Raw genomic sequence first — 27,418 nt, forward strand, 5'->3', positions numbered from 1 at the left:
TTGGAGGGGGAAAAGTGCGTCCTATAGAGTGAAAAATACGGTATATCCCTCACTGGCCCTGCTTTGCACCCTTCTTGCTTGAGTGCTTCTGTTCCAGGCTGAAATGAGTTCTTGCCTCTGGCTTCCCTGGATGGAAGACGGAAAGGAACCAAGCTAGTGCACAAAGCTTTAACATTTAAATTGGTCTGGGGAAAAATTCTGAGAGCCAGACAGAGAGGCCTGGGGGCCACATTAAACTATTTGGCCTAAGGATTTTATTTTTTTTTTGACATGCAATGTCAGAGTAAGTACAACCATCTCCTCAACACATGGAAGTTCTTTCAGCTGGGGAGGGTGTGTGTGGAGGATTCCAAATCATCTGTTCCTGCAGATGTCCCTAAAAGCCCTTGGCTCCTGCCAGACAGGATTAAACCAGAGAAGTGTCTTCATTGAGCTGTTACTTAAATCAGCATTTACTCCAAAGCCTAGTCTGAAGAACAGTACATGTAGAAATACTGCCACCTTGTGGTCAAACCACAGTGCAACACCAAAAGTAAATATTTGAATACTAAATACTGTTTTCTTACTGGCTGGTCCCATCTTACTTCCTGATGAGACCAGAGATCCATCTAGCCCAGCATTACCTGCGACCATAGGAAGCCTGCTAATAATATTAATAGGCTCTTGCGTATTTCTGAGGGTTCAAAGCACATGCTGCAATCTGCAGGGTAAGCCAGTATTGGTGTCCTGAGAGTGGAGCTGCCCACACGCCACTGCAATGGAATTCTCACCTCCTAACAAGAGTGCTCCTGCTCTAGACTCCAACCAGCTACTCAGCCATGCCTTCGTGCAGCATACAATAAGAGGGTGCCAGTTCACTTGTATGAATGCTGAACATTCTGTGGCTTCTGGAGGCCACTGGGCATGCTCAGTCCTTCAGGGGGTCTGGGTTTAGGGGCCTCCGTCGCATTTTGGCTTTTTAAAAAAATAGTTTCGTATGCCTACGTATCTTAGGTTCCACATCAAACAAGCATTGCTTCATTCACGGTAGCCCAATTTCTGTGCCATTTATGCTGGCATGGAACCTCTGAAGTTTGCTGTTAAAGAGGGAAAGCTGGTTCCAGATTAAGAGGAGGCAGCTGAGGTCACTAGTGTTGTAAGAACAGCTTGATCTTCAAGCCCCACGGAGGACCTTAAGGTCCATAAATAGCAACACCCTAGAGGTCCCAGGCCCTAAGGAAGTCAGATTAGCCTCAACCAGAGCCAGGGCCTTTTCAACACTGGCTCCGGCCTGGTGGAACGCTCTGCCTCATGAGACCAGGGCCCTGCAGGATCTGATTTCTTTCTGTAGGGCCTGTAAGACAGAGTTGTTCCACTTGGCCTTTGGCTTGGAATCAACTTGATCCCCCCCCCCCTTTCCTTTTTCCTTTCTCCTTCTGGGATGGAACTCCTATTTGGGGACTTCCCTGGCTTTTTTCTGGCCCACGCAGGACCAGTCTGGATAGCTGGCCTTGGTGAAGATTTGACGTTTTCATCCCCAAAAAGTTTTTGATTTGAGTTTCTACTGAATTGAGGCTGCATTTTAATGTTGTATTTTAATCTTGTTTTTAAGTTGTATTTTAATCAATTATTTTTATACCTGGTGTTAGCCGCCCTGAGCCTGGTCTTGGCTGGGGAGGGTGGGGTATAAATAAAACTCATTATTATCATTATTATTATTATCTAGCCTAGCATTGCTGTTTCTACCCTGGAACCCTCCAGTCAAAAGAGTCCTCTACCCCTGTCATTCCCTGACAACAAAGACCTGCCATTTGAAGACAGACTGCCCAAATTTAACATCACAGCTACTAGTCATTTGTAGACCTATATCCTCCACGAATGTGTCTAAGCAGCCACACATTGCTCTTAAAAGCCGTCTAGGGCAGCAGCCATCACTATAACTTGTGTCACAGGCTTCATCCTCACAGCACAGCCCACAAATGCCTTGAACATCTGAAAGACCCTCCACTTCCCTAGGCCCTCTCAGGTGCTGAAATCAGCAGGGGGTTGGGCTTGGTAGTTCCTCCACCCTCAGAAGTTTGGGATGGTGGCAGCCCAGGAGAGGGTAATTCTCTGTGGCGACCCCTAAGCTGCGGAACTCCCTCCCCACAGAGATGCATCATTCATTCATTTCCTTTATTAGACGCATTAGTCACTTGTCACCCAAAGGTATCCAAGCAACTTACAGCAAAAAGATAAAACAATGTGTATTACCATGGGGAAGTGGGGGCAATCATGTAATATATTAATATTTCATATAACGTAACATCCATTTAAAAAAATACTCAAATAATAAACAAAGCACAACTAAGATGTGCTAATTCGTAAAAAAAACAAAAATCTTAACCTCCTCCTAATTCAAAACTCATTCACATCAAACCAACTGTTTTCCCCACTTTAACCTCCCCACCCGGAAGTCTGGTGTCAAGGCCAGCTGCTGCTGGGTGGTCCAGTGTCCTCCATGGATGGTCCAGCATTTCTCCTCTCCCTTCAGCGGGGAGCCATAGCAAAGCAGAAAGATGGCATTGAAAGTTATACCTGCTTTGCAGTTGACTCAGCTACTTTCTCTCCCCCCCCCCCCCCCCGCCGCAAGGTACCCACCAAATCTGTTCTGGAGTTTTCCCCAACCCTCCAGAGCATATTTGGGGAGGGGACAGGAAAGGGGTTAAGGTCCTGTTGCACAGGCCAGTACTTTTATTTAGAGCTTAACCACACTTCTGCCAGTCCAGCCACTTTCCCCTGGGGAAATCCACTGCTCATTGGCGAACTGGAACAGAAGCCAATCTGCAGAAAAACCAAATGATGTTTGTTCCGACTGAGTGGCAAACAGCAGGGTGACCAAGAGACCGCTCAGACCTGGGACAAGAGGAAGTGTAGGCGAGCTCTTTGTTGAATACCGCCCACCTTATGACACCTTCATTATACAGCTTCCAGCAAATGCTGAAGGTGCACCTCTTTACCTTGGCTTTTGATACCTTATGTGTATAATTTTTTTGACCCACCTTATTTTTTTTGCTATTTTAAGCTGTTTTCAATATTGTGTTTTAATGCTGTAACCTACTCTGGGACCTTAGGATGAAAAGTGGGAAATAAATAAATAAATAAATAAATGTAATAAAAAAATATTTTGTGTTAGCATAGGCAGTTTGTATGCAACAGCACAGGTTAACACTGAGACTTTCTGAGTGTAATTTAAGGCAGCTTATGTTTATTTATCAGAAGCACATTCAGGTTTCACTATATGAATGCAATATATTCTCAGGAAATTGTTTGTTAGGCAAGTGTTCACATAATGAGTCAATGATTTCCACTGGTTCCTTTGGGGAAATATCTAATGTGTTCCCGATAATGGAATTTCAACCTTCAAATGACAGGGAAAAACTAGGAAAATCTAGGAAAACCTTGCAAAACAAGTATGAAAATAAAAGTTCTCTTATTTGTCTGATTTCTCCCCCTTCTTCCCAGCAAGGTTTTTGGTGAAGTGGCTGCCAAGGACCAGCAAAACACAGAAAGTAAGGCTTCTTAAAGGTTGCTTTTTTGTTTGTAGTACTGTACTACACACAGGTCAGGCTGTTTGATATCTGAATCTACGGTGTGTTTGGCACAACTTGGGTATTAATTCCTTCTGTCTGGATAAGTGGATTTCCGTACAACGAGCATCTGGAGAGACCCCAAAAGGAGGTGGAGGTGGTGCCAATGAAAGGCAAAGTCAACTAATTCTGATTTTGTTCCCATTCTCTTTGCTGCTGAGTTATACAAGGGCAATACTGAGACCTGAAGAAGAAGAAGCTGATGGGCAGGGCCAGCCCTTGCTTTAGATGTAAGAAGGCAGGCAGTGTGAGAAAAACACTGGGGCATAATTTGAATAGTAGAGTGCCTGGTATCTGGTGGGCAGAGCCTGTGTGTTTTGCTCTAGAATCAGCCCCTCCCTTTAGGGTGTGGTCAGTTAAGAATGTCAGTTGAGAGGGACCAACTGCCTCTTCTTGTTTCTTGCCTCAGACTTGCCTCATAATGTTGCTTTAGTTTCCCTCAGTCATTGTTATTTTGTTAGTTTTCTTTATTATTAAAGCTTAGTTTACATTTACGTGAGCCACTTATTTTTCTCAAAGAAAAAGAAACTCTGCTGAAGAATGGTGGAATACAGCGGACGCTCGGGTTGTGAGCGTGATCCGTGTGGGATGCATGTTCACAATCTGCAGCGTCATGTCTGTGCACACATGGGTTGCGATTCGGCGCTTCTGCGCATGCACAAAGCGCGATTTAGTGCCTCTGCGCATGTGCGACCGCCAAAACCCTGAAGTAACCCATTCTGGTACTTCTGGGTTTCGGCAGTCCGTAACCCAAAAAAATGCATCATGAAATGTCTGTAACCCGAGGTGTGACTATATCCTAAACTTGGGCGAGTGAGAGGATATTTCCAGTTTGCCAGGAGGACTGATTTTGTTAATCATCCCCCCCACAACAGGCAGGTGGGGGCTGGCTGAGGTTGGAGGGGCAGTGCCACATTCAACGAATGAACCAGCCTCTAAATTCTCCCTTCCTGCCCCTCATACATTTGAGCCACCACCCAGGATGCCTCCATAACAGCAGAAAGACTTGGAGGCCACATTTGACCCTCAGGTCTGAAGTTCCCTAGCCAAAAACAGCACTAAACTAGACGGACCAATGGTCTGGCTCTATATAAGGCAGCTTCTGACATTCCCAGAATTTGGGAGCATAATTTGAGCGTTTGGGTTTGCCTCTGCAACTGTGTGGGATTGAATGATCCAGCCGCTCCTGGTGCCACAGAACTACCCTGCCTTTAGTGAAGCTACAACCTGCACTTATTCTAGAAGCTGTCGGTCCATGACAGACAATGCCTCTCTTGTTGGGGTCCTCGGAAAATGGTGCCACTGGATAATGTAGCTAAACTAAAGAAAGCAGATGGTGAAATGGAAATGCCTTCCTCACAACGGTTGTAAACACAAGAAATGGAAATATAACAGGCAATGGAATTTGAACGTATGGAAGTAGGCTAGAATTAAGTGACAAGGAAAAAATATGGAATAATATTCCAATATGTGCTCGTAGTGGAGAGATTTTAACATGGACATAGATGGAAGAATTTACTATTGCTCAATATGAAGGAATGGTGGTGGGAATTAAGGGAGCGAAAGTAGGGTTGTCATATTTCAAAAAGTGAAAATCTGAAAACAAAAGTTGTTGAATTATTTTTTTTGCAAGATCTAGAAAAAGTAGTAGTAGTTTTGGAGCTTTTAAAAGGAAATTCACCGCCCAAAACCATGGGTTTTCCCAGACATTTTAAGACATTTCCAGACATATGGCAGCCCTAGGTAAAGTAAAAATTAAAGAAAAAACATGGTTGATACCCTCTTGGACTTTCCGTGGGAAAAATAAATGAATGTTTCTGAGAAACCTTGACTTAAATATTGTTTAACAGAAAGTGGAGAAGATCATGGACTGAATGTCTTAAATATTTTTTTTTCTTTCTAATGTTAACTCATAGATGGAAAATCAGTTTTCTCTACTGTTACTTTTCCTTTTGTCTTTTTCATTTCATTTCATTTTGCTCCTCTCTCTCTCTCTCTCTCTCTCTCTCTCTCTCTCTCTCTCTCCCCTTCTTGTTTCTTTCTTTTTTCTTTTTCATTTCTCTTTGGAGTCCTATGTATGGGACCCTTGTAATGGTCCAGGGATTGTGTACTCATGGGGGTGGTAGATGGTTAATGGAGAGCCTTGGGTGGGAGACAAAGTAATGTGGATCTCCCAGGGTGAGAGGCTGGAAGGAAAAAGGACCCTGGGCAAGAGCTGGGAAGCGAGCTGGGGACTGAGAACTACTTTTAGGAAAAGACTCTGCATTTTACTTGTTGTGTTTGCATTTTTTGGTAGCTGTTATTATTGTATTGTGAAAAACTTTAATAAAAAATCGTACATACTTAGAAAATGCCTGGTGCCAAGGTGTGATGCAAAAGGATTGCAACTACAGTCATACCTTGGTTGTCAAATGCCTTGCGACTCAAATGTTTTGGCTCCTGAACACCACAAACTCGGAAGTGAATGTTCCAGTTTGCAAACGTTCTTTGGAACATGAACGTCCGGCGTGGCTTCTGAGTACAGGAAGCTCCTGCAGCCAATCGGAAGCCGCGTCTTTGTTGTTGAACATTTTCGGAAGTTGAACAGACTTCCAGAACAGATTCTGTTGAACAACTAAGGTACAACTGTAGAACTTTCCAAACTGGAGCAAACCTTGCTGGAAAAAGAAGCTGCAAAGCAGTGCCTGATTCCGATGACACAAACTACTCTGTTTAGCTGCCCTTGCTATGGGCAATGACTGGCAGGGAATATGATCCTGGTTTGATATTCTGGTTACTAAGACATGATTAAACCAAAAGCCATAGTAGAGCAACAGCCTTCATTAAAGCCCACCAAAATGTCACAAACTAATGTGCAACCATTTGAGTCATCCAGGGCTTTTCACCAGCTGAGTGTTATGCAATGGAGGGCAGGGCATCTGATCTGTGTACACAAGGTCCCAGGTTTAATCCACAGCATCTCTTGGTAGGGGCTAGGAGGTACCCCTGTCTGAAAAACTGGAGAGCTGCTGCCATTCAGTGTAGACAACACAAAGCTAATGGTAGCAATGGTCTGACTCAATATAAGGCAGCTTTTGGCCATGAAGGGCTGTAGATCACTGGTAGAGAATCTGTTTTGCACACAAGAGGTCCCAGGTTCAATCACGAGCATCTCTAGGTAGGGCCAGGGCACATGTGCTGTTGGAAACTCTGGAGTTCTCCTGCCAGTCAGTGTTTACAGTACTGAGGTAGATGGACCCAGAGTCTGGCAAGATCTATAAAAAGTAGTAGTTTTTGAGCTATTTAAAGGAAATTCACCCCCTTGCGACTCACAATATAAGGCAGCTTCCTATATTCCTATGTGGGGCTGGATGGGGATGATGAGGGGAGGGGGATGCAAAGACAGACATTGTGCTGGATGTTGAAGCCGTGAGTGTGAATTTTGTCCAAAGATCAGAACATAAAGCCCAGCAAACCAAGTTTGGATGCAAAAGGAAACAGAGTGTTTAAATAAGGGATGGGGAGTCTGTGGCCCTCCAGAAGTTGTTGGACTCAGTGGAGAAATGTGCATACATATACATATACATATACATATACATATACATATACATATAATGTATATATTGCATTTTTGTTTAAAAGAAAAATATATTCTGTGAGCTCTGTGACTGCAACGTGGCCTTGTTTTGTTATAATGTGACAAGCCTGTTTGGCAGTTGGTTGCTAGGTAACAGGATTTGGCAGAAGAGGGGAGGCTGCCTTAAGATTTAGTGGGTGGGATTAGGGCTCAGAGTAGGCAAATGTCGGTCTGATTGGCTGGAGGTTTCAGTCAGTTGGACAGTTAACGGCTCAGCAACAGATTCAAATCTCCGTTCAGCTATGAAACTTACTAGATGACTGTGCACCAGTTAACAACAACAACATCTATCATCATCATGCCATCCATTTGACTGGGTTGACCCAGCCACTCTGGGTGGCTTCCAACAAATTAAAACATCGAACACAGCAAAACATCAGACATACAAAAACTTCCGTATACAGGACTTCCTTTAGATAACTTATAAAAGTCAGATAGTTGTTTATCTCCTTGACATCTGATGGGAGGGCGTTCCACAGGATGGGCGTGACTGGAAGACCCTCAGAGGTGGACCTCAGTGTCCAGGCTGAATGGTGGGGGTGGAGACACTCCTTCAGGTATACTGGGTCAAGGCAGTTTAGGGATTTAAATCTCAGCGCCAACACTCTGAATTGTGCTTGGAAACGTACTGGGAGCCAATTTTAGGACCATTGTAATATGGTCCCAATGGCCGCTCCTAGTCACCGGTCTAGCTGCCGCATTCTGGATTAGTTGTAGTTTCGAAATCACCTTCAAAGGTAGCCCTACATATAGCACATTGCAGTAATCCAAGTGGGAGATACCATGGGATCTACCACTCTGACAAGATGGTGCGCAGGCAGATAGGGTCTCAGCCGGTGTACCAGATGGAGCTGTTAGACAGTTGCCCTGGACACAGAATTAATCGGCACATCCATGGAGAGCTGTCCTGGTCTTTCAGGGGTACAGTTACTCCATTCAGGACCAGGGAGTTCTGCACACCCACTTGTCCCTTGTCCCCCAGATATAGTACTTCTGTCTTGTCAGGATTCAACCTCCATCTGTTAGCCACCATCCATCCATCCTCCAACCTCCTCCAGACACTCACATAGGACATTCACCATCGACACTTGTTCTAATTTAAATGAGTTGAGTATAATCTGAATATTGGTGAACACACAGGCCAAACCCAGTGGTTTCATATAGATGTTAAAAGTATGGGGGAGAGGACAGAGCCCTGATTTACCTCACAAGTGATCATCCAGGGGTCTGAGCATTCACCCAAACACTACTTTCTGGACATGGCCTAGGAAGGAGCAGAACCACTGCATAAGTTCCCCCAGCTCCCAGCCCTGCTAGAGGGTCCAGAAGCATACCATGGTCAATGGTATCAAAAAACCACCGAAAGATCTAGCAGAACCAGGAAAACAGCTTTCACCCCTCTCTCCAGTCCACTGGAGATCATTGACCAGCATGACCAAGGCAGTTTCAGTCCCATGATGGGGCCTGAATCCTTATTGGAAGGCGTGCCTGGAGTTGTTCCACAACCACCTATTCAATCACCTTGCCAAGGAATGGGAGATTTGAGACTGGGTGGTAACTTGCCATAGTGGCCGGGTCCAAATATGGTTTTTAAAGAAGCGGTTTAATAACCACCTCTTTAAGGGGTTCCAGGAAGACTCCCTCACAGAGAGAAGCATTTGCTATCTCACAGAGCCCACTGCTCAGCCCTCTCTGGCTCAGGATGGGCAAGGATCGAGAAAACAGGTGGTTGGTTTAACTTGTCTAAGCAGCCTGTCCACATCCTCAGAGATAACAGGTTGGAATTGATCCTTTACAACCTGACTAGACAGAGCACTGGCATTCTCTTTCTCAACCTGCCCTACATAATAGGGTTGTTGTGAAGATAAAATACGATCACAGAATTCATCCTCCCCAGAGACATCTCTTAGCATTAGGTAAGTTCCTCTGAGTTTTAGCGATAAACCCATGTAACTCACCATGAGCTGCTGGGAGGATAGGTGGTATACAAATAGAATGAATATTAAGAAGTTACTAAGCCATGTTAAGTTGTGGAATGGGCAGTGACCTGAAGGGAAAAAAGAAAGTCACACTTTCCCCCCTATGAATGTGACCAAACCCCAGGATTATAATCTGATGTTATGAACTGCGGGAGGTAAAAAGAGAACAGGTGTTCTTCTGTTTATGAAATGCTCTCCCCTAGGAAGACTGCTAGGTGCCAACTGTGATTGTTTTGACCTCAGACAAAGATGTTTTTGTTTTACAATGATGCAAAAGCATTCTCCTTTCCCGCAATTTATAGAAACAGGTATTCAGAAGCATATTGCCTTAGACAGTGGAGGCAGAGCACAGCTATCGTGTTTAGTAGACAGTGGTAGCATTATTCTCCATGGATTTGTCTAATCCTGTTTTAAAGTCATCCAAGCTGGTGGTCATCACTACCTCTTGTGGGAATGAGTTCCATAGTTTAACTATGTGCTGTGTGTAGCAGTACTTTCTTTTCTCTGTCCTGAATCTTCCAACATTCAGCTTCATTGGACATCCACGAGTTCTAGTGTTATGAGAGAAGGAGAGGAACCTTCCTCTGTCCACTTTCTCCACACTGTATAATTTCACACACCTCTGTCATGTCACCCCTTACCTTTTCTCTAAACTAAAAAGCCTCAAATGTTGCAACCTTTCCTCAAAGGGGAGTCACCTCGTTCTGTTGATCATTTCAGCCACCATTTTCCAGAACCTTTTCCAACTCTACAATATTAGTTTTGAAGTGAGGAGACCAGAACTGTAGTCATACCTGGAATGGGAGTTCTGTTGCATAATGTTTGATGTATTACGGTATTTTAATATTTTGTTGGAAGCCTCCCAGAGTGGCTGGGGAAGCCCAGCCAGATGGGCGGGGTATAAATATTATTATTATTATTATTATTATTATTATTATTATTATTATTATTAAAAATCCAAAAGACACCCATGCCTTCTCTTTTGGAGTGAACGTTTTACCACACCCTCAATTGCTATTTTGATTAAGCCACCAGGGACTAATTGATTCATATTTGTGGGGGAGGGAAGATTTCTAGCTCCAGATCACTAACTGGCTATCCCTGTCTGTCAGTAACATAATGTCACAATTTCATTTTTGTGAGCAAGTTAATACAGTGGTACCTCGGGTTAAGTACTTAATTCGTTCCGGAGGTCCGTTCTTAACCTGAAGCTGTTCTTAACCTGAGGTACCACTTTAGCTAATGGGGCCTCCCGCCTGCAGGCCGCGCCGCTGGAGCATGATTTTTGTTCTTATCCTTAAGCAAAGTTCTTAACCTGAGGTAATATTTCTGGGTTAGCAGAGTCTATAACCTGAAGTGTATGTAACCTGAATCGTATGTAACCCGAGGTACCACTGTATGCCCTGTTCATCTACTTTATGTATGAGAACTACTGTGGTGTACAGTAGTACCTCGGGTTACATACGCTTCAGGTTACAGACGCTTCAGTTTACAGACTCCGCTAACCCAGAAATAGTGCTTCAGGTTAAGAATTTTGCTTCAGGATGAGAACAGAAATCGTGCTCCGGCAGCGCGGCAGCAGAAGGAGGCCCCATTAGCAAAAGTGGTGCTTCAGGTTAAGAAGAGTTTCAGGTTAAGAACGGACCTCCGGAACGAATTAAGTACTTAACCCGAGGTACCACTGTAGTGGTTAGAGTGTCAGACTAGGACTTGGGAGACCTGGGTTTGTATCCCCACTTGACCATGAAGCTTGCTGGGTGGCCTTTGGCCAGTCGCTGCATCTCAGCCTCACCTGCTTCACATGGTTGTTGTGGGAATTAAATGTATGCCTCCCTGAAGAAAAAGTAATAATATAAATGCAATGAACAAGTACATTCCCTCCCAATGCAATATTTAATGCCACCACTAGATGACACTGTGTGACTATAAGAGAGCAGAGTTTGTTTATTTTTTAATTTTGTTTGCATTGTTTTATTATCAACACCTGGTTATCTTGAAAGTTAATGGCTGGGGAAAGTTTTAAAGAAAAGAGAATACATTTTGGCATTATCCCGGTTGCAAGTTTGATTGCTACCTAGGTAACTGGGAAATGTGCACCACGTTCTTGGAAAATTAATACGGACGCCTGCTTAGCAAAGATGTTGCACAGAAAGTGATGTATGAGTACACATCTCCCTCTCCTTAAATAAATAAATAAATTAAATGGCATGAAGGAGAGTCTCGCCAAGGAGGAGATCTTCCTAAAGGCAGCTCAAAAAAAAAATTGGCACCCATGTCTTCATTAATTTCATGTCAATGTCGCGATGTTGCAGTGAGCAGCAAGGGCCCGCAGCTAAGGCAGCAATAAGTGCTATTTTTCACAGATGCAAACGCATAAAGATGTCAGCTCAAACTGTTTACTAATTAACACTTAAAAAGATACAAATTAGATATGCGTGGGTAAGAGCAATTATAATCAAGACGAATTTCTCCAGTCATTTGGGATTGGGGTGTGGGGGGGGGGGGAGAGAAATAACCAAAACTCCCAAGCTGAATCGCTGGAATCAACATTTAAAAAACAAATGAACAACCAAACCTGAATTCCTGCCAGTTAGCAAGTGTGTTCGTTTAAAGCCCATTACATGTGACTGTGCTCAGGAGGGGAGGCCTGCTGAGAAGGAGTGGGGGCATGGGGCGTGAGGGAGGGAGGGAGGCAGCAACTTGGGAGGATCTGAATAAAATTAAGTCCTTTGAAATGCAGTTGAAGAGGCTTTGCTGAGATGGTGAAATTAAGCCATAAAAGCCAACTACACTTCCCTTGTCGAATCTTGAGAGACTGATTTATCTTAAAATGTATGCACTTGTGGCATCATGTTACTGTCAAACAGGGATAGCCAATTAGTGATCCTGGGGCTAGAAATCAGCACTTTGTAAGCTGTCTTACACAGTCAGACTCCAGTGGTCCATTTTGCTGAACGTTTCCTATACTTGGGATGGGAAACCTCAAGCATAAGAATGGCCAAGGCCCCCTCAAGTCTTTCTGCTCTGGTCAGACCTCACCTGGAGTACTGTGTCCAGTTCTGGGCACCACAGTTCAAGAAGGACACTGACAAACTGGAACGTGTCCAGAGGAGGGCAACCAAAATGGTCAAAGGCCTGGAAACGATGCCTCATGAGGAACGGCTAAGGGAGCTGGGCATGTTCAGCCTGGAGAAGAGGAGGTTAAGGGGTGATATGATAGCCATGTTCAAATATATAAAAGGATGTCACATAGAGGAGGGAGAAAGGTTGTTTTCTGCTGCTCCAGAGAAGCGGACACGGAGCAATGGATCCAAACTACAAGAAAGAAGATTCCACCTAAACATTAGGAAGAACTTCCTGACAGTAAGAGCTGTTCGACAGTGGAATTTGCTGCCAAGGAGTGTGGTGGAGTTTCCTTCTTTGGAGGTCTTTAAGCAGAGGCTTGACAACCATATGTCAGGAGTGCTCTGATGGTGTTTCCTGCTTGGCAGGGGGTTGGACTCGATGGCCCTTGTGGTCTCTTCCAACTCTATGATTCTATGTCCAGCATACTGTTCTTACAGTGGCCAACCAAGATGCCCATGGAAAACCTGCAGACTCTCCCCTCCTGCTGTTTCCACAACTGATATTCAGAAGCATTAATGCCTCTGAGGGAGCAGAGTATGGCCATCAAAGCTAGTAGCCAATGGTAGCCTTATCCTGTATGAATTTGTCTAATCTTTGAAAGCCATCCAGTTCGAGTGTTATGAGAGAAACTTTTTCTATCTGCTTTCTCCATACCCACCCCCCAGATGCCTGGGTGATGGGGAACTATTGTGGCCCTCTAGGCCTCATTATCTGGTCCTCAGAATTCTTCCCAGGCCATGCCCCTCAATAGCCCTGCACTACAATCTTCTTGAGTGTGTTAGTCTGGCTGGAATGTGTCTTTGAACTGTGATACTGCCTCTTGCTTCCCTGGATGGAGAAATGTGAATGCAGAACCCCTCTTATAAATGTAAGAGTAACACTTGTTGCCTCACCCAATTTTGCCTCTAAAAAATAACAACAACAACCTCAGAAGCTGGAAGAGAGGCTGAATTAGATTTCTGCAAATTTTAAAGGCAAGATTTCATTCCACCCTGTATGGGTTCTGTCAGTCTCAAAATATAAATATATCCCCACCAGAGCAGCTGACAAAGGCGAAAGCCAAAATGTTTTGCAGCAGAAATAAAATCTGTTTGTTAATCACCGTGTTGTATATATTATTTTAGTGATTAACTGAATCCCAACAGGGAACCACAGCAAGCTTGTGTTAAGTGCCTGTCTGAAGCTTTATCTATATGTACAAAATACATTGTGCAAAGTGGGGAAAGTTATGCATATTTGCATCAAAATACAGAATGCTGCAGAATTTGGGTTATGGTGGTGCAGAATTTCACCCACAGCCTTGTAAAGCGAATAAATCATATCCATGGTCTGAAAAGAACTCAGGTGGTGAATCAAGGAAAGACAAGGTTCCAGAAGGGACTTACCTCCTTCTCGATTTCTGCCAAGGATTTAATAGTGATGCCCAGGAGATCGACTGGCTGCATCTATAAGGAAATGCAAAATAATAATAACAATAGCAATAATAACAGCAACAACAACAATCAGTTTATAAAAATGATAATTCCAGCAAATGGCATGTTCCAGGTTCCTAGCAAGTGCAGGGATTAGTTAAGAGGCTCACAAAAGTCCAGTGGGTCACAGGATCCCAATACATCGTGGGTATCTCCCCTGAAAAAAACAAGTGGACAATCCATTTAAAATTAAGCTTAAAATCAGGACACTATCAGTGTCCAGAAGAGCAACCACTGGGTTGGAACTTCTTTCCACTTCACCCTCAATGAGAGCTGTGTAGAACTTAGCTTGTCTCAGTTATCAGTACACTCATCTGCCAAAGCAGATACCTGATTATCACAATGGAGTTACAGATAGGTAGCCGTGTTGGTCTGCCATAGTCAAAACAAAACAATTTTTTCCTTCCAGTAGCACCTTAAAGTTGGTCTTTAAGGTGCTACTGGAAGGGGGGGGGGGAAATTTGTTATCACAATGGAGGTCACTGCTCCTCTGCACTCCATTAAAAAGTACTGAGAGCAGCCCCATACCAATTATAATCAATGTGGTTGGCTCAATGGATGAACGGGTAGCCTCTCTGATTCTTCACATGCTGGCATTCTCCCCCATCCCAAAAATTGTGCGTTTTTTTCCTAATTGTAAAGGAAGAAAGACAATTATGTCTCACATGTGTGGCTTTTAAGAAATGTTTTGAATCTGAGATGCCTGGGAGGGAAGACTCAGAAAATACCATCTAGCAGAATGGAAAAAAGCTGGATACTAGCACAGCTAGAAATTATTCTGGAATGTATGAACTTGGAGAACTGTTATAAAGGTGATATTGATATAATGAAATTCAATTAGAGGGGATTCGAGGAAGTCAATTATCAATTAGGTATTTGAAGAAATAACTTTTCTCTGTGTTTAATTTTGTTGTATTGTGGTGTGTTTTTCTTTGTTGTGTGTTTTGTTGTGTCATTTTGAGATAAATGTGGAAAATCAATTTTAAAAATTTGGAAGAAAAAAAGAAATTATTCTGGAATGTATGCTCTAAATATTTTGAATAATTGAATAATTATTTTGAATAACTGACAGACGGAGAATCACGAGACATTCTTTTTCCTTTTCCTTTCCTTCTTATCTTGCTTTTTCTATGTTTGTGTGCAGGTTGGGAGAGGAAGCATGTATTCTGCCTGAAATTTCTTAGAAAGTTGCCAAGATAGAAGTGCAATAAAATAAAGAAATGAAAAGCTGCTCCTTTGAATTGAGTAACAGGCAGGGAGGTTTTTTTTTGGGGGGGGGGAGGAAGAACTAGATTTGGATTTGCCTGTTGCAATGGCCCATGTGATGGGGAGGAGAAGGGCACTCCACTACCCCAGGCCCACTTGCCATTCTTGGGGCAGTGAAAGGGGTGGCCTCAGGTCAGCTTCTTTGCTTTGCAAACTGGACATGTATGAGCTAGAGTGGTGCTGTCAAGTTGGACTTCAGGGTCCAACTCAGCAATAAGAATAAGGTGTGCTGAGTGTGCTAGGCAGAAATGCTGCAGAAACACACCTCAGTCTGTCAAGTAATACACATTACCATCCAAAGCAAGGGAGCATAAAGTTGGGCCCAGGGGGCAAATGCCGTCCTCCAGGCCTCTCTATCTGGCCCTTGGAATTCTCATGAGGTCACACCCCTTCTCCTCAGGCACACCCCTCACTGGCCCTGCTTTGCACCCTCCTTGAGTGATTTTGCCTGGCTGGAATGTGTCCTTGAACTCTGATGGTGCTTCTTGCTTGCCTGCATGGAGGACAGCGAGGGGTGTGTTAGTTTACGGAGCCTACTGTACAAAGGTAAAACCTACATTTGTTGTTCTGTTTGCTATTGCCTTTCACCCTGCCCACTACTGTCATGTGGATCCTGGGACATTGCCCAGAAGGGAGTGCAGCTCTTGGTCTAGGGGGGAAAAATCCCATTTTTGGCCTAATACGCTAACTGCCCAAGAGGAGCTTTTACGGTATGAACAGACATTTGGGCACTGGCTGTGTTCTCCAGGCAGAGGGGGAAGAAGAAGCAGGGAAGATGGACGAGGTTATTCTTAAGGCTGCGTTGCCGCTGCCCGGACTCCAGCAGAGGTCCATCTGCTGCCTCATTAGGACGTAATGACCTCTCAACTTCTGAGAGAGGAATTGGTAAACAGGACCAGCGAGGCTGTCCTTCTCTGCGGCAGCTGGGAGCCAGCCAACGTCGTCACGGCAACCAAGAGGAGTTGGGTCAGCTCAAGTTACTTTGCGCTCCATGTGCGGAATAGCTCACATTTTTCAAGGTCTAAGCAGCTCCCAGAAATAGGGAGTCGGGGCGGCGGGTGCAAGGTTTGGTTTCATTTGGCTGGAGACAGCACAGGCACAGGGGAAAGAGGCCATTTGATTCTCTTGGGGTTGTGCCCAACTAAATTCTACTTGGAGTAGACCCATTGAAATGAATGAACATGGTCATTCCCCAATAAATCTATCAATAGATAAAAACCTAACTTCTGGCCATCACTACATCTGGGCCATCCAGGCAAGGAAAATGAATACTGTTCCTCTGTATGTGCATTTCTTGTGTGCTAGGAGCTGTCCTATTTTCCTGTTCTGGATGTTGTCACCAGTTCTGCTCTTGGAATGGCTGCATGTCAAAAGTGGTTCAGGAGGAAGGTTGCTCTTTATATCAATGGCAAGATAGCCAAGACTGCCATCAATAGTAACTTTTAAAAACTTGTTTTTGAGCTTGCTTTTTTCCTTCTGCTTCTTCCTCCTTTTTCCTCACATGCCATGTCTTTCGAACCTGAGGTCAGGGACTGTCTCAGAACTGATTTTTATAAGCCACACTGAGAGCCTTTCTTTGGCCAGAGGCCAAATAAACAGAGAAGGAGCAGAGAGAAGGAAGGATGGCCAGAGCAATTAGAAAATATACACTTATGTACATGGATAAAAGAACTTACCCCTTCGGAAGCGCAGGCAAACTTCTCCGAGATCATAAAAGGCACTCCTTCCATCGCTACAAGCACAAAGAAAGCAGCATTAGCCATCACTCAATGCTGATGTGATTCACAGCACTATTTTTCAGCCAAGTCCCCAAAATCTACATCTCTCTCACACTGTACTCACGTGTCAGTCTGTTCCATCTCCCTGACATTCCCCGTTAATTCCCTCATTACATTTCAGCTTTCACACGACGTAAAAGCCAGGTCCAGAAAACAAACGAGAGTATACTGTGTTATTTGATTCCAGAAAACAATTCTGTTTGCAGCCCCCTTAACCTGCAAAATTGGGGGAGCACAATGAAAAAATTGTGTGTGGAGGGGATATACTAGCATTCAGCTATTTCCTGCTGATCATGGGGTAACAGAAGCATGTTTGTGTGAAAAGTGGTGGGGAAGTAGTGACATTGTTAAATTACACTCTTTGTTTCACACCACACCCACTGGTGGGAGTGAAATTTAGTGTGGAATGCTGATATACAGCCTAGGACCCTCGTACCTACGGGACTGCCTCTCTTGGTATGTCCCACGGAGGACCTTAGGGTCTTCAAACAAAAACACCTTGGAGGTCCTGGGCCACAGGGAGGTTAGGCTGGCCTCAACCAGAGCCAGGGCTTTTTCGGCTGTGGCCCCTATCTGGTGGAACGCTCTGTCACAGGAGACTAGGGCACCGCGGGTCTTGACATCTTTCTGCAGGGCCTGCAAGACAGAACTGTTCCACCAGGCCTTTGGCCAAGGCACAGTCTGACCCCCTCCTTTGGTAATCCTCACAGAATTCTAGCCCAATGGTTGCCATGAATTTGATTTTGAATTGATTTTAAAATGAATTGATTTTAGAATGTTGTGTTACATTTATTGTTGTTAGCTGCTCTGAGCCCGGCTTCGGCTGGGGAGGGCGGGATATAAATATTATTATTATTATTATTATTATTATTATTATTATTATTATTATTAATAATAATAATAATAATAATATATTTTGGTAAAAAAGCCACAGTTCTGTAGCACAGCAGGTGCTGTAGGGTGAAAGAAACATTAAAAAACAGGACAGAAGCACTTGCATTACAATCAGAAAAACTAATGCTTTGAGATCTAGGGGTATAGGGCGGTATACAATTTTAATAAATCACCACCACCACCCCCATGTCAGAATGCAGCCCCTACTCACAGCACAACCATTACACTCAAGCTGGTCTTGTCTACCTAAGTTTTTTACATGCGCTCCAAATGATGAGACTTTGGGATTTGGGAAAACATCTCTCCCTCCCCATCTCTCAGCCTCATTTTGCCTGGGCTTGGATTAGAGATGAGGGAGAAATTCAATTCAGTTTGCATTTAAGTTCAGTTTGCCTCCCTAATTTGTGCTGTCTCAAGCCATGAATCAAGGGAAACACAGCTATCCTTCGAAATTCACACTTCCCCCGCCAAAGAATGCAAACAATCAGGAAAAGGGTGTATAAAAACTGATAGATTGGTGAAAATCACATACAAAAATGCAGTGCTTTAGATAGAACAGTTTTGCAAGACTGTGTGAAAAATGCACACACATTATGAGAAATTCATGTTAAAATGCTGATGAACTTTCATGAGGACTTTTTAAAAAAATCACATTTATTTTATGTATGTGGAATGCATAGCAGAGTACATATGGGTTTCTGCTCCATTTTCCATCCTTGTACTGAACGCATTAACTTCGGAAGGTGGCTGTTTCATGCGCCTTCCGATTAAACCCCAGGACTTATTTCAACCCACTTCTACGACTCATAAGGAACAGCAAGGAGCTATAAACAGCAGAAGCTACTGGATCTGTGTGCAGCTCCCTCATGTGGTGAACTACTGAATGGCAGCTTCTCAGTGGAGGTACATTTCATGAGCTGGATTGCAGCCACCCACCTGAGCTGGTCACTGGATCCTTGTAAGCAGGAAGGGAGTACATAGGACTTCCCGTTTAAGCAGGGACTTGCTTGAGCAAGAGGCCTTCTGAATTCTGGTGTGTTCCTGTCATTCTTAAGTTCTGGTTTCTCACTGCCACTGCCTTGAACCTGCCATGCCTCTCTCTTATTTTTGCTTTGTTGATATACTATACTGAATTGTTCATTAAATTTTCAGGCAGAAACCATAATATGAGCTCAGGTACTTCTTCAGACTGGAGCTAGGACATAGAGAACAACTACCAGTCAGTGTGTAGACAATACTGAGCATAGACCAATGGCCTGGCACAACAGAAGGCTGCTTCCTATGTTTGTTTATTTAATTGCATTGGGCTTGCCGATCAGAAGGTCGGCGGTTCGAATCCCCGTGGCAGGGTGAGCTCCCTGCTCCTGCCAACTTAGCAGGTCAAATGCACGTCAAAGTGCAAGTAGATAAATAGGTACCGCTCCGGCGGGAAGATAAATGGCGTTTCCGTGCCTTGCTCTGGTTCTCCAGAAGCAGCTTAGTCATGCTGGCCACGACCTGGAAGCTGTACGCCAGCTCCCTCGGCCAGTAAAGCGAGATGAGCGCCGCAACCCCAGAGTTGGCCACGACTGGACCTAATGGTCAGGGGTCCCCTATACCTTTACAGCCCACCTTACTCTCCAAAGAGCTCAGGGTGGTGCATGAGTCCTCCCCACCCCACATTGAATGCCCACAACAACCATGTTCAGTAGATTAGGATGAGTGGCAGAGACTAGGTCACCCACTGAGCTTCATGGAGGAGTGAGGATTTGAACTCTTGTCTCCCACATCCTAGTTCAACCCTCTAACCACTACACCACACTAGCTCCCCAAACCTACTCTTTAAATTGAGAAGCTTTGGAGAAGACAGGAAGCACCCAAATATTTATAAAAATCTAGATTCAGGTTCAGAGCCCATCTGCTATGGGGCTCATGGGGAGATTTTGCACAGGGCTGTTGTGAGGATTAACTGGAGAGTGTCCTGAGCTCCTTCAAGGAAGGAGAAAGGCTATGAAAGACACCACGTGTGGAGAAACCCACAGCAGATGAAAAGTGGGGGAAATATATGCCAAAACGACTCAGCGCTACAATGTGGATTTGCCCAAGCAGATGAGCTTCCACAGAGCTGTAATTAAGGAAACCTGTAATTAAGCAGATGCCCTTTATCGGAACGATTGTGCTTTTTTAAAAAAAATAAGAATGTCAAGACGCACAATGAGATCTGTTATTAATGCTGCTGTGTCAAAGAGAAGTGAGCACGGAGTCGCAAGAATCAGTCTTGTCAAGGTCTGTCATCAAGAGATTATTTGTGAAGTCTACGCTTTGGAAAGTATCAAGGTGGGTGGACGGGAAAAAGAGAGACCCGGGAGATGGACATGTTCAATGGCTGCTCCTTAGGGAGAGAGCACTGGCAAGCTATTGCCATGACCCATTTACCACAGTCAGTGTGGGAAGCTCACTTCCAATAACCAGCAATATCTTCTGCTGCTTGGCCCCTATTTCTTGCTAGGGATCTCAAACTAGAGACTCCAGATTCAAATGTACTTTTTGAGAAAGGCTGTAGCTCCATGGTAGAGCATCTGCGTGACACACAGAAGGTCTCAGGTTCAATTTCTAGTATCTCCTGGTATGGATGGGAGAGGACCTTGTCTGAATTCCTGGAGAGCGACAGGCAGTCAGTATAAACCAGGCATGGCCAAAACTTGGCCCTCCAGCTGTTTTGGGACTACAACTCCCATAATCCCTTGCTAACAGGAGCAGTGGTGAGGGATGATGGGAACTGTAGTCCCAAAACAGCTGGAGGGCCAAGTTTGGCCATGCCTGGTGTAAACAATACTGAGCTAGATATATCAATGGTTTGACTCAGAGAAGCCAATGTTGAAATGTTGAAATGTTCTCATGTTCTTCCTTCCTTGTCAGCCCATGCTGGAGGAGGAAGCTGCTAACTTGCTCTCTGGTGCCCCCTGTTGCTGATGGTCAAAAGGTGGCATTACATTTATCAGCACAATAGGGGACAGATGAGATGAGGGGCCAGAAGGGTTCCAACTGGCCCTATGAAACTGCTGGACTTGGCCTTACTCTTGGTTCTGATTTGTTCTTGCTTCCTGATTTGCCATTCAGCCCTGACTTGCTCTTAGGCTCCTGGCTTACCATGGACCAGCTTTGACATGTTAAAAACCTGTGACATCATAATGTATTAGCTAAGGTCTTATTTGCAGTGTTCTATTTCTGCATTGTTTTGTTAAGAGGGCTGGCACTTTGTCGAAGATGGGCTGTGAATACAATTGTATCTGAAAGCGCATTGTCACACTTTCTCCAGGCACTGGCGCATTATGTACTCTAATGCGCCTGCTCTTCTTCTGTGTGCATCATATCCCTCTGCTTCAACCTCAAATTGTCAAACCGGCAATTCATCTCCCTCCAGAATAGCTATATTTTTAGCAAAGGCTACCAACAATATCCCAAATTTAAACACGCTGATGAATTCCCATTGGTCACATTGGCTAAATATACTGAGTTGCAGGAGAAAAGAGAGTTTCAGCTGAAACAGAACAACATTTCCATGAATAATAAGCACTTGTTCTCTCAAAAGGAAAAAAACAAACAATGGGATCAGAAACAGGAGGAATTCTAACTACTAATTGCTGTTATTATCTCCTATGTATATACATATCTGCAGCATTTCACGGTGATTATGAAAACGCGTACAATTGTTCCTTTTGACTCATTCAAAGATCAGATGGTTTCTTCAAATCAATGCTAATAAAGAACTTTATAGAACAAAGAATGTGACAAGCTCAAGAAAAATTATCTAAAAGCGGGTGAGGGGGAAAAGGTATGCCAAATATAGCTGTCAGAAGCTGTGGGGCTGGAGTAAGAACTGCTGAATTTTTGCTTATGGAAGTTTTAATGGGGTTGAAAACTTACATAATAACACCAGTTCATGCACCTGTTTTCCATTTTTTTCTGTTGCCTCCCCACTTTCATTTACAATACACAAACACAATGTGTGCGTGTGTCTATCTCATGTCTTGATGAGGCAATTCCAGCCAACCAGGGATCCCATTGATAATGTAATAATATTACAAAATCAAGCTGCTAATTCAGTTTTCAAAACCAGAATAAGGGTCCTCAAACAAAAACCTATTTCCCCCTCCACAGTGCAGCATAGCTAACAGGAATTGGCTAGGTGATGTCACAAAGCCAAATCAGAGTGAGTGCAATGTCTCCTCTCTTCACCCTAAAGAGGTATTCTCATCTCCATTTTGCAACCTTTCCAAATGAAAAATTACCAAAGCAGATAAGAAAGAAGGGGACATTTCCCCTAAGCCCTCGGTAGAACCAGGAACTGTTGGATCACTGATAAGCTGTCCTTCAGAGGGAGTCACTTTGAGCTGCAGATGTGAGAGCTCCAGAGTGGCTCCAGTCATCCTAACAGCCCACTAGTCTCTCTGCACCCAACTACGAAAAGTACCTGGCTCATCACTGACCTTTTCTTGCCAGGGTGCTACTTCCCCTAGTTCTTGTTCCTTCACCTGTTGGATGCCCTCCTCAAACCCCCCCAAATCCTAGGAAGTCAGGCTTCATGTTCCACCAACCCAGTAACAGCAAGGTACAATCCAGCAGAAATTAAGACACCTATCAACTCCAGTGAACATATGGCAATGAGAACAAATTTTATACAACTGAGGGAAGTGATAACGCTTTCCCCAGACTTAATACGTGCAGTAGGGGCTACGTATTTTAAAAGAAAGTACTGCCTGCATAAACACTCCCATGTCTTTGATGTCGTAGAATGCTGTGTATATTTGGGCTATGAACAGACCCTCCCTGCTGCCACCTCAACTTTGTTGAAAATAAAGGAGCCTAATCTTCTAGAAGCATAGGAAGCTATCTTATACTGAGTCAGACCACTTGGTCCATCCAGCTCAGTACTTCCTACAGCGACTGGCAGCAGCTGCCCAAGGTTTCAGCACTACCTGAAGATGCCAGGGATTGAAGAGCGACAGCCCCTTCTGGGCCCCCTTTTCTGCAGAGCCGGAACATAGTTTGAGGCAAATGTAAATACCTCATTCTTTTTTGAGTGGTTCAGCGAGTCAGCCTCACAGATAAGGCCGAAAAGAGCCTGCTCCATGTCATTATTTATGCAAATAATTAATTACGCCTGTTTCCGTCAAGCGGTTTGTCACGACACATTAATGACTTGATAGACTCCCATGAACTAGAGAACACTGGGGGGAAAAACAGCCCTGCGCGCCTTCGTCGTCATTTAATTTAAAAATGATCCTGTGTGAAATTATCTCGTCATGAGTGATGGAAGCATAAAGATCAGACTCAGCAAAGCTGCTTTTGGATCATTGCTTTATTAATGGGGACATAAGGGAAGTGAAAAATGCTGGCATTGTCAGACTTAGGCTCTCCTGAAGAAGCGTGTTGGACATTTGGTATGCTGCAGGATGTACCAGCACAGCACGGGACGATGGAAAAGCCAAGGGAAGCCAGAGACCCAATGCATCGAGTGGGCATTCTGCTTTTCTTGTCTACACCTTAATATCTACTTTGTGGTACTGTTGCTGCAATTATCATAGCTACTGTTCAGCACTGTGGTTGCTTTTGGAGTCGGCCTAAAACCACAAATTAGCACATAATGCTGCTGTCGGACAATCCAGCACCTGAGGCCCAGAACATACAACTCCAATCAACCCTTCTCAACTTGAGGGCCACATTCCCTTGTGGCAACATTCCCTTGTGGCCATATTCCAATGCTGAGCCACTCCAGAGGCAAAAGTGGGTACAGCAAAGAATGTAAATTTTACTTTTGTACAGTAGGGGAGCTTCTCTCTACCCTCCATCTAGGTAAGCAAGAGGCACTATCAGACTTCACCAGCACATTCCAGCTATGTGGTGTAGAGGGCCAGTGAAGAGTGCAGCCTGTGGAGAGTTCTAAGGTCCAGAGGGCCACATGTGGCCCCTGTCTGAGGCTACCCAGTCCAGGCTTATTTGTTTTTGGGCTTGACTTAAAATACTGAAAAGAGTCATTCAAAGCCCTAAGTGGCTTCCTTTGAGACAAGCCTCAGAGGCCCTGTTTTGTGCTCCATCCATAACATGAGAATCAGGCAGACTTGATGGAGGCTGAGTTCCCCTGCCTTGTTTTATGCTTTATTGCAAAGTTTTATTACTTAAGTTACAGAGACACCATGTCTCTCAGTACCTACTGCTGAGGAGCATAAACATGGAGAAGCTTTTTACCTTCAGGACTTGTCTGAGAGCTTCCAGAGACACATGATTAGCTACTGTTAGAAGCAGGAAGCCGAACCCTTCGTATGATCTAGCAGTGAGCTTCTTACATCCTTCTAACTCCTTCTAATAGAAAACTCAGTTGCTGAGTGCAAAGGATTGCAAACAGAATGAAACCACTTAGGCTATGTACACACCATACATTTAAAGTGTCCAGCCCCTCAAGAAACCTGGGAACTGTCACTTATTAAACATGGAGTTTGGAAATTGTATGTGTACAGGCAAACTACTGTTCTCATGATTCTTAGGGTCTATGTGCTTTACATGAATAGTGTTCATGGAACCTCAGAAACAACGAGGTATCAGAATGATTAGGGGAACTCCACGTTTGATAGAAGTACAAAAAAAGAGAAATATTTAAGGATCCGTCCCACACCCACAAACCCCTTAACGATGCAACTGCTTTTAGATGTTTTTAATTGAAATTGTTTATAGAACGATTTTCCTTTGCTTTTAAATTGTGACTCTGTTTGCCTCTCTGAGCTCCTTATGAAGGAAGGGTGAGATATAAAACAAACAAATAATAGTAATAATAGTTAGTCTGCTGTTCTATTACGCTGCATTTAATTTTTTCCGGCAAGCAGCTTTGAGACTTATTTTTAAATAAAAGTAGGGTGCAAATAATAAACTATACAAAAGGAGAACGGAACACTGGCTATGGGGTGGCAAAAGTGAATGAAACAGGCGAACTCTCCAACCCAACAGAACACCGTGAGAAGACAAACAGGCTGCTTTTGCATGGCAAAGACATACTGCTGTTTATTTTGCGGGTTGGGCCTGCCATCTGTTGTCGTACATTCAGCAGAGGCTGCCTTGCCATCCTGCTTCCAAGAGGATTAGCCCAAACCAGCTGGGTTCCAGGAGCCCCACACATCCAGACAGCTATTCTTCAAAGCATCCAGGATGGGATCCTTCCAAAGGATGGGTGGGGGAATTTGCCTGTGTTCATTCAGAAATCTATTCCATCCCATTTCTGCATCGATCTGTAATCTTTTGCTTGTTTTTAAATTTGCAGAAAAATATGGGCTGTATCCAACTAGATTCTACACATAAAAGACATAATGAAATTAACAGATCTAAGCTAGTCATGCCCATTATTCTCAATGGGTCTACTCTGAGTAGTAGCATTGGCTAAAACACTTCAGCCCAGGGTGGAGTGGAGATTCACCTAATGATCCCCATCAGCTGAAGCACTCCTGTGTAATGGAGCTTTCCCTCTTCTCCCCCCCCGCCATGTCCCCTGATTATTGTTTAAAGGCCATCAGTGAAAATTCATCAGTGTTTTAGTGCACCCCTATGTATATTAGAAATTTTACCTCATATTCACATTTTTGCAAAGCGATTTCCATTAATATAGTCCTTTTTTGCATGTTAATTTTACCAGTACATATGTTTTTATGGACACTTCTTCACAGTATACAGGCAACTCCCCATTTGCGTGCATTTGAGAAAAGTCTGATCACTGATGCGCACACAGTTTTCAGCTTCAGAAGGGGACAGAACAGGTTGAGGGTGGAATAGGGCGGGCTTATGCGTGTCCAACAAACATGTGCAGTGCCCTGGAAAGCAGCTCCCATAGATATGGGGAGTTGCCTGTATGCATTTTTGTACATGTTACACGGCTGGAGAACACTGCAAAATTCAGAGAACTTGTCACCTGCCCCTTAAAGGCATGCCTTCTTAAATCTGTAAGAAATCAATCTTTTAGCATGGCAGGCCCCCCCCCACTTCAGAACTTCCTGCGTATCGACATCAAGAAGGCACCTTTACTGTACACTCTTTGATGCCCACTAGAAAATGTTTTGTTTAGACAAGCCTATCTGGCAATGTGCTGACATTTGTTTTAATCTGCTTTTAGCTTATAGTTGATTTAGGGTTGCCATATTTTTAAAAAGTAAAAATCTGGAAACAAACGCTCCCTCCCCCCCCAAAAAAATCTTTTAAAAAGTAGTAGTTTTGGAGTCATTTTTAAAGGAAATTCACCAAAAAGATGCCTGGGTTTCCCCAGACATTTTAACAGATTTTTGAAAATTCCGCCCAGATGCCACTTTTTGACGGACAAATCCTGGTTATGTCTGGGAAATTCCGGACGTATGGCAGCCCTAGTTGATTTTAATTATTTTCTGAATATTTTAAATAGCTGTCTAACCAACGCTTTCAATTGTGCTGTTTTAAAATACAGTGTTGGTGCTGACCTTTAGAACCCTAAATGACCTTGGCCCTGTATGCCTCAAGGACTGTCTCCACCCACATCGTTCTGCCCGAACACAGAGGTCCAGCTCTGAAGGCTTTCTGATGGTTCCCTCACTGTGAGAAGTGAACTTACAGGGAATCAGGTAGAGGGCCTTCTCAGTAGCCACAACCACCCTGTGGAACGTCCTCACATCAGATATCAAGGAGATAAATAACTATACAACCTTCAAAAGACATCTGAAGGCAGTCCTGTATTGGGAAGTTTTTAATGTTTGATTTTTGTATTATATTTTTATATGTGTTGGAAGCCGCCCAGATGGGTATGTATGTATGTATGTATGTATGTATGTATAAATAAATAAATAAATAAATAAATAAAGTTTGTGGTCCTTTAACAGCGGTGCCAACAAATGCAAAGACACCCCCCAAGCACATGTGGCAATAGCTACATGCCATGCTTCCATATCATTGAAATTAAATTTATATTTATTCATTTAATGTGTCCCTATATTAAAGGGTTCCTTCAACCTCCTTAAGCATGCATCTTTAGCATGCAGTTCCATTCTGAAGAGATAAAACAAAAGAGATAGCAATTAGGTTGAGAGTGATTTAAAAACATTGGGGAGGGGTATTTTGGGGGGGAAGGGAATCAGAATCATTAGGGCAGCAATGCTATTTCTATTAGGTATGTTTTATTTGCATATGCAAATTCCGTCAAAATAAGATGCCCCCATTAATGTAATTGCTAATTGCATAATAGCCACCAATCTCCATATAGATCAAATGCCCAAGCCTTGTAGCTATTAGGGAAATGGTGCTCTGTAATTAAGATTGTCCTAATTTCCAGATCCCAATTAACTATATAATTATTAGCCCCCTTTCACTAACACAAAATTAAGGATTTTCACCCATATTAGTAAAAGGTTTGGGTGCCCCCCCAACATTACTTAAAGAGAAACTACCAGGCGAAACAGGTCCCTAGGAAACCCACCACTGTTTCAAAATTCAGTAGGTAAATATGCTTATAACTATTCCTTCAAAGGCAACGTAAGTCTTGATTATTCAATTTTGTTCAAAATCCACCAAGGGGATACTGATGACTTCAATTTTATTAATTCCCTTGCAAGGTAGGCTAGGCTGGGAGAGTGGATGACCCATGCTCACCTAGTGGGCTTCATGGCTGCTTGGGAATTTGAACCTTAGGTCTCCC

The 27,418-nt window shown here is 43.7% G+C and overlaps 1 protein-coding gene across 4 annotated transcripts in view; it reads right to left on the reverse strand.

The window, feature by feature from the left end:
• Nucleotides 1-27,418, reverse strand: part of MVB12B (multivesicular body subunit 12B) — a 97,548-nt gene that overhangs the window by 3,040 nt on the left and 67,090 nt on the right. For all 4 annotated transcript variants that reach the window (XM_083721246.1, XM_083721247.1, XM_083721244.1 and 1 more), the window contains exons 8-9: nucleotides 16,744-16,799; nucleotides 13,715-13,774 (exon numbers count right to left, since the gene is read on the reverse strand). In XM_083721246.1, coding sequence (XP_083577372.1) covers nucleotides 13,715-13,774; nucleotides 16,744-16,799 — 116 coding nt within the window. The remainder of the gene's footprint in view (nucleotides 1-13,714; nucleotides 13,775-16,743; nucleotides 16,800-27,418) is intronic.

This window comes from Podarcis gaigeae (genome assembly GCF_964106915.1).
Source record: "Podarcis gaigeae genome assembly, chromosome: Z".
In the NCBI taxonomy this organism is placed as follows: domain Eukaryota; kingdom Metazoa; phylum Chordata; class Lepidosauria; order Squamata; family Lacertidae; genus Podarcis; species Podarcis gaigeae.